An 8,365-nucleotide genomic window follows, 5' to 3' on the forward strand; every position below is an offset into this window, starting at 1 on the left:
CCATTTAATCCATTTAATACACTAATAATAATGCATAATACTATCAACAATGATGAAGATCCTACAGAAAAATATATTACCGTCATTTAAAATAAAAAAAAAAAAGATAAAAAACCATAACTGCTATATTCATTTCTATATTTTTTTTTCTTAAAAGAAATTGTTTCCTTTAGCCTTCCCTTATCATAAAGAGGGCAATAAGCCATTTCTTATATTGTGTGAAATTTGTGATATATGTTTAGGTAAAATAGGAAATATCACTCCCATATAGTAATAATGAAGTAATGAACCCATCCTTCAATTTAATGGAATGCATGGGCCATGGGTGCCACCCCATATATTAAGAAAATAAAAATCTTCCCCACTTCTACCCTATAAAAAAAATGGAGACAAATAATTAATGAGGAGTACTTTATATTTGTTGAATGAGCAATAGTTTAAAACTTTAAATATTTTAAAAATATCTACAAGATGTGGTATGGTTTTAGAAATAAAAAAAATATTTCTTAAATGATATTATATTATAGTAGGAGTGAACACGGTAGCTGGTACCCGATTACCCGTCCGAATCCGAACCGAACCAATTAAATTGGTTCTGAAATCAACGGGTAATCGAGTCCAACCCAAACCAAACCGATGACTTTTGTTAGTGATTGGTTTGGATATCGGTTTTGAGGGTGCGGAACTCGAACCAATCCGTAAACACGATCATATATTAATTAAATAAAAAAATATATATGGCTTTTTCATTAGACAATAATTATTCATTATTAATATGTTTGGATTTTAATGAGTTTAGTTTTTAATGTATTTGGTGTTTAACATGTTTGGATTATTTCTATTGATGTTACATGTTTATTGTACTTGTTGAATTTTTAAGATAAAAATTTGGTTTTTTTTTATGAATTTCAAAGTCATTGAGTATCCAATTATCCAAACCGAACCAATCCATTCTTAATCGGTTTGGTTTGGTTCGGTTCGGATACATGTAAAAAAAATACAAATCCAAACCAAACCAAACCAATTACATTTTGATCGGTTCGGTTCTAATTTACCATAAATCCGAATCAAATCGACCCGTGCTCACCCCTATATTATAGTTATACAAATGCAATCACACCACAAGAAATTATTAAAAAAATGAATCATTTGGAGAAAAGGTGAATCAAACTAATACAATGTACTATATATTTTTTTGTTGCGACAAACTTAGAACTAATTTATTGTGAATCTAAATTTTATTTAAGTGTCTCTCGTTCATAGAGTTTTGCATTCAAAAGTAATATTTGAATTCCCACACTTATTTAAAGGAACCAGTCCACACAAGTTGGTTCAATATATTACATATTTAATTCCCTTCTTTACCTTCGAACAAAACCACTTTGGACAACAGCAATTTGCACCATATCAATCCCTTGGCGTGCATTATTATTATTATTATTCAAGCCATAACCACTATGATCACCAAAAACATTTAAAGGGCCATGGTTGAGCCCCACCGGCGACGGCGTGGCGCTGGCGCGGCAAACGGGACAACTTGTATGAGAATAGAGCCACATATCAATGCATGGCACGTGAAAAGAGTGCATGCACTCCGGCAAAGTCTTCAACTCCTCACCCTCTTCAAAATCTCCCAAACACACGGCACAAGTGCCGCCACTGCCGCCACAATCATCAGCCTCTTCGCCGTTCTCATTAACCTTTTTCTTGTGATACTTATGCGACGGAATCAAATGCGCCACAGAAGTAGAAGTGCTTGGTTCACCACCATCTTGTTGATGTAGATTTTGCTCATTATTATTTGAATTTTGCCGGTTATTGCAAAAACAAATTGCTATGAGATGGTAAATTGAGACAACAAAAGCAGCTGAACCCATTGCAAGAAGTAACACAACAATGTTGTTAGATAATGGATTACCTTGGCCACCACCACCATCGTTATCCATAGATCATATCATAGATATCATGTGATGATGATGATGATGAAGGTATAATAATGAATCATCATAGGTCTACAAAGATATGTATGTGATTGAAATGAATTTGAGGCATTAAAAAAATTTGAGCAAAAGTGACAAATTAAATTAAATGCCAGCCTAAGACGACGGCTACAATGTTTTAATGTGTTCAATTATTATGTGTTTGGCATGTGGCGGTGAATTCAAAGAGGTTGGTGTTAATTTAATGACTTGTGATTTAAGTTTTGCTTCTTTTTTTTCTTAATTTGGTCAAACACAAGAAATTACAAGGAGATACTCTTACATGCTAAGGAAAGTTGTTGTGCATTTAGCTGATGACTCTGTTTCATTTCAATACCTGTGAATTACTCTAGTAGTTTGTTAAAGGACTTCAACAAATAAATACAATTAGGTACTTATTGGGTAAGCATCCTATGATGATGAGAAAATTGTGGAGACAATAGGAACATAATAGACATATCTAAGGAAGGGGTGTGCAATAACGGTTTTGAAACAATCTCTGTAAAAATGTCTCTGGAGCAATAATGTTGACTCAAGAATAGTTTGGGATGAAAATGATTTTTCAAACTACTATCAAACTTGGTTAAAGAGAAAAAGACAAATGAATTTTTGATTTTTTAATTTAAAGAAACATAAATTTTTTACTAATTAAAAATATAAAAATCTTTTAGTTTTTAAAATATAAAATATTTAAGTCTCTTTCTCTAAAATATAAAGATAAATAGGTCTTTTAGAAGAATTTAGATATCTCATTTTTTAAAAAGAAATAAATGACCATTTGTACCCATAAAAGATGAAAACGCTGACAAATGTACCTACACTAAATTGAAACTAAACTTATACCCACGCAAGATGTCTTCCGTGTGATAAAAGTACCCTATCTTTAGAGGATTGGCGTGCCACGTAGGGTACTTTTGTCACATGGAGGACATCTTGCGTGGGTACAAGTTTAGTTTCGATCTAATGTAGATAATATAGGTATATATGTCAGTGTTTTCATCTTTTATGGGTACAAATAGTCATTTATTTTTTAAAAAGTGATAGACGTTTTGTATTTTTAATTAATCAATAATATGTTTATTTTCAAAATAAAAAGTCAAAGACGTATTTGTGGTTTTCTCTAAATCTTATTGTATTCGTATATTTTGTCTTGAAATATTTGCTAAATAAGTCCAAAAGTATATCTTAAGTTTATTATATTTATGAGTGTGACATTGCAGGCTATTTTTTTTTATATTGTAACAACCTGTGTGATGTACCCCAATATTTTAGAATATGTGAGTTTTACTGTGCTATGAGATATTTTTTATTTTTTAAAAGGCACAAAATGTCATATAAATATATTCTTTTAAATTCATTAAATACAAAACGGCAGTGCCGTTTTCATTAAAAAATAATTAAAAAATTTTTACTCCACAAAACAGCAGAGTCGTTTTGCATATGATCAATTTTTTTAAAAATTGGAAGATGAAAAACTTCAATGATTACACCAATGGAAGCCCAATATTAAAAAAAAAAGTTCTGACATTGCATGGTTTAATTTTTCTTTTACAAAATCTAAATTTGAGATCTAAGAACTGATACGAGAATTAAATGGTAAGCTGATAAGCTCTTTGAAAACCTGCACCATTATGCTAAAGTTCTAAAGTAGCCATCACCAAAGTTACGGACATGTAAAATTAAATATTTAAATTTCGTTGAAAAAGTTAGATGAATATATTCCATAAAGGGTAAAGTATATTTTTTGTCCCGGAAGTTTGACAAAAATTTTAAAAATATCCCTAAGTTTTATTTTGTTTCAATTTTGTCCCAAAAGTTTTCGATTTGCATCAAATATACCCCTAACAGCTAATTTTTCAAAAAATTTAAGACCAATTTAACAATAATTTCATAAGAACAACCCTCAACACAAGCAAATCAAGCATAATTTTCATGCATTATTGTTAGATTGGTCTTAATTTTTTTGAAAATTTAGCCAGTAGGGATATATTTGATGCAAATCGAAAACTTTTGGGACAAAATTGAAACAAAATAAAACTTAGGAGTATTTTTGAAATTTTTTTCAAACTTCAAGGACAAAAAATATACTTTACCCTTCCATAAATGATGTAAAGACAACCACCTTGGCAAATATAAAAAAAAAAAAGAAATGAAGGTTTGTCCCGTTCAAACTAAGTATTATTTAAACGCATAACGTGCATTTTAACAATCGGATAGTTCAAATCAGTATATGCATAAAACAACAGAAATCTGACGGTTCCAACTTCCAAGTATATGAAGACAGTGCAATTATATATTTATATTCCTAGGTATGGATAGACCATATAGGCTTCATTTTTTCTTTAGTCTTTATTCATTCTTAAAGCAACTTAGTTGTTTTGGCCCTACCACCTTCTGTGGCAGAGCTTTTTATCAATCAAGCCATCCATTGAATTGAATGCAGAATGCAATAACTTTAATCATCGGTTGGTACCAATATTTATGTAACTTCAATAAACAAAGAAGAAAGAGGGAAAAAAAGTTTACAGAATATGATATTGATATCCCAAGGAGTCATTGCATTTTTTTCCCCTTAGGCACCAATATCTTATCATCTTATCATGTTATCATAAGAATATAAGATTGACTAATTCAATTTGAAAAACTGAGTATCATTTCCTCAAACCAAGGCTACTTAAAAGGCAATGAACCTTGTTCTTATAGAGGAAGAAATTTTATGACAAAGACTAACAATAGAAGTGGACCAATTAAGAAATAGGATTTTGAATACTTTAAAGTGAGAAAATTGATAAAATAGTAAAGTAAAGAATTAATCATCATTAATTTTGTAACTTCTATGAAATATGAGCTACACCATCTTAATTCAATAATGATTAACTCCTTTCTTTACTACTTTATCAATTTTTTTACTTTAGAGAATCTTGATCCAAGAAATGGATATTATAACTTTTAACTTTTTGTGTTCTCTTTCGGCCCTTTTCTCTTTCTCTTCCCTTTTTTTACTTTGAATATTTTGGATTGTGGTGTTTTTCTTGGGATTTATTATAGGAAGAATTTCAAATGTTCCAGTTGTTTTAACCGTTGATCTGAATTATAAAAAATATATATAATATATATTAACTGAAATCAACAGTTAAAACAACTAGAACACCGGACACTTGAAATTTTTCCTTTATTATATGATGATGATTTTTCAGTAAGTTCCTTCTTTCTTGACCGTTACACAATATATACAAATTGGGCTTGCATTTAAGATGGATGTCCTCAATGGGGGGGAAAAGAAAGGAGAATAATTAACATACCAAAATAAGTAGATCTGGCATGATTTCATTTTACAGGGATATCCAGCTACCACTTTTATGCATTGAAACATATACATAGCAAAATAAGATAATTTGGTTAGATTTAGAGTGGTGAGGTGAGGCTTCCTAAAAGTCACTTAAGACTCTATTGAACAAAAGGGTATCTAGAAATGTAATATTCTCTTACACGTGATGCACCATCCCTTGCCAGAATCCCCTCAAGATCACCAATGATTCTGGCCAACCATATCTCCAAATTCCGCTGGATCTCTTTCAAGTTGTTCCTGATCGAGTCCAGCGACCGCCTTGCAGTTGGCATGGTCTCGCTCCTTAGCTCGTCCCTGTAATGGCTCTTCCCAATTTCAGTTTGCAAACCCATCAGTTTCTGTCCGGTTTCAGATGCGCCCTGCTGAAGCCGAAATGCTTCAAGTAAGAACTCCGTTTGGGTTTGTGCTCGAAATTCTGAACTGAGGGAGGGTTCGGAGGGATCACTACCCTGCTGGAAAAAAGGTGATGTCAGCAATGAACAAGCTTGACACAAGCCTGTTGTTTTGCAGAAACATACATGCAAAGTAGTTGCAGCCAACTTCAAAGTCAACTTTCTTCATGTTGCATCATGCTTGCAAGAATTGAACTCAGATTTTGATGTCTGCCTTAATTATATGCACACATTATAACAACGTAGCCTATGATTTCCTATTTCTGGGATCAATCACGGTTCACAAAAAGAATAGAACTTAACAAACACTAATTTTGAATAGACATTGACAGTGAGCTTTCCCCAACCACCAGACAGACCTTTGCTTTATCTGTTTATCCAATACACTTAATTGTAGCACATGCATAAAATATGGTATGTACTCATACAGCAACCATTAATTATATAAGCTGATTGACATTAGGAATTGGTTATCAGAGTTTCACCATTAATTATATACAGTTCTGATCAGACTGCTAACATTTCAAAACACGTAGGTGGCTGACTTTAAATGATTGGAGAATGAAGTATTTTTACATAAAAGGGATATAATTCAAATCCCAATTTATGGATTAATTACTAGTTGCAAGATTAGGGGGTGAACTTGAAGCTTGAGGCTAGAGTTACTTACTATTCTCCTGCATAAATCATCAATCTTTTCTGAAAGCACTTGATATCTCTTGGTCTGCTTCTTTATTAAGGACGACACTTTGGATAGATCACTCTTACTGATCTTCTCCAAATTCAATAATTCCTGTTCAAGTAATTTGAGTTTAGAGGTCACTCCCGCAGAATCACCTTCTACCTTCCAAGGGGACTCCCTTCTGGACCAAGAACACTCACCCTCAATTAGTTGCAGATTAATGCCAATGCAACAGAAATTATCAATGTTAGGGTTACCAACTATTTACCTTGCCACAAAATGCTTGGTATTGTACATAGATTCAAGGGATTCATACTGTACATCCTGCAAGAGTAAACATCTACTGTTCAGAAATTGACAAAATGACTGATCAACAACATCTTTATATGAATTGCCAAGCAAATTTCAGTCAATTGACTTTCATAAACACTTAAATTGCTTTCAGGATATCCCATGTGATTAAACATTTAATTGATAACTACTCAATTTTTATTGCTTTTAGACCATCCCTTCTGATAACACATATAACTACTCCTTTTAATTGCTTTTAGTTTTATGGCATCCTATGCCAATGGATTTATGGCTTTGAGAGGCTCAGAAAAGCCATCTTTCAGATCCAAATAATTCAATCCTAGGTCCATTACAACAAAGAAAAACACGAAGTAATTTGCTACTTATTTTATGTGCAAGATGCAATCTAAAATCAAATTAAAAAATGGTAAACTACAGTTGACCTCCCCGAAAAAAGTGATATTAATATATGAAATCCCTTGATCCTTTATGCCTACATGCCTAAACTGACCTGAGTGTCATGTTTGGTAGGGAAATTCAGTGTCATATTTTGCAAAATAAAGTGATATTGTGTGTTGTATAAAACCTAGTGATGCAAATGAACGGGTGTGTATCCTCAAGAGAGTTTGCTGTAATTTACAGACACAAATTTACCATAGGAGACACCAATAATGTTAGAGCTCTACGGAACATATCACCCCTTATGGGGATTTCACATATATTCTCAATCCTACAAGCAACATTGTCACTTTGTCAGTACCTTTTACCACAGCTTTATCCAAATATATTAATCCAAGGAGGTAAAAATTTTTCATAGAGGAACGTAGCGAATGAGTTAGTAATTAATAGGCATTAAAACCACAAGCGCAACAAGCAACCGGGAGAATGATACCCCTAGATTTCAGCACTAGATAAGAAAAAGTGATCATCGCCTCTGCTGAAAGTAAAGTGGACCAACCATGCAAATAGCAACACCAACGTAACAGTAACACCACATAACAGTACCAAAAGTGATACAAGAGAAAAGAAAAAGATGGGGGTGCAAAAGCAGACAAATAACACATGGATGCATGGCTCCACCATCATGAACCATTACGAAACCAAAACCAACTCCATCTGAACTTGATAGGAAAAAATAAGACCCTTTTAGGACCCATTAAAAAAAGCAACATCTTTATCTTTCAGTAGAAGAAATGAAGAAAGAAAGTCAAGCCTAAAACACAGTTTTTTGCTGTACTAAGCACCAACACAAACACACGTCTCCTCAGAAAAATAAAAAACCACTAGTTTGAAAAATTGGGTTAAAAGAATATAAGCTGTGGTAAAAGGAACAGGATACTGTGTTTCCCGAGCCAGTCCAAAAGTTGATAATGATCTTTCGTTAACAAAAATAATAATAATACCAATAAAAGGGGTGTCACTTTATGCGGTGAACTACACTGTAATAAGTTAATAATCATACCATATAAAAATACAAAATCCCTCCCCCACTTTAATTATTGGCTTGACTGTGGACAGCCTTGTAAAAGAAATGTATAGGAACAAACTACACCAAAAGCTAATTCAAGTTAATTTTTTTGTATTTTTAGTTTTAAAATTTGAAAAATTAAGATAATAGGAAGCTTTTTTTTATAATAAATAATAACTAAATCGATAATACTAATAAGACCAA

At 32.4% G+C, this 8,365-nt stretch overlaps 2 protein-coding genes across 5 annotated transcripts in view; both read right to left on the reverse strand.

The window, feature by feature from the left end:
• LOC107639941 (RING-H2 finger protein ATL52-like) lies at positions 1,301 to 2,157 on the reverse strand. Its single transcript, XM_016343501.2, has one exon. It carries the CDS (start codon positions 1,944 to 1,946, stop codon positions 1,362 to 1,364), a length of 585 nt encoding a protein of 194 aa, XP_016198987.1. The 5' UTR covers positions 1,947 to 2,157; the 3' UTR covers positions 1,301 to 1,361.
• The window catches only part of LOC107642416, a 4,345-nt gene continuing 1,192 nt past the window's right edge, over positions 5,213 to 8,365 (reverse strand). Inside the window, exons 2-4 of one of the 4 annotated variants that reach the window (XM_016345762.2) lie at positions 6,671 to 6,726; positions 6,391 to 6,580; positions 5,213 to 5,777 (exon numbers count right to left, since the gene is read on the reverse strand). In XM_016345762.2, coding sequence (XP_016201248.1) covers positions 5,427 to 5,777; positions 6,391 to 6,580; positions 6,671 to 6,726 — 597 coding nt within the window. In that variant the 3' untranslated portion in view covers positions 5,213 to 5,426. Of the gene's footprint in view, positions 5,781 to 6,390; positions 6,584 to 6,670; positions 6,727 to 8,365 lie in introns of all 4 variants that reach the window. The other 3 variants (XM_016345760.2, XM_016345761.2, XM_016345758.2) reach the window with 3 other exon arrangements.

Source organism: Arachis ipaensis, chromosome B05 (genome assembly GCF_000816755.2).
Source record: "Arachis ipaensis cultivar K30076 chromosome B05, Araip1.1, whole genome shotgun sequence".
Taxonomy (NCBI): domain Eukaryota; kingdom Viridiplantae; phylum Streptophyta; class Magnoliopsida; order Fabales; family Fabaceae; genus Arachis; species Arachis ipaensis.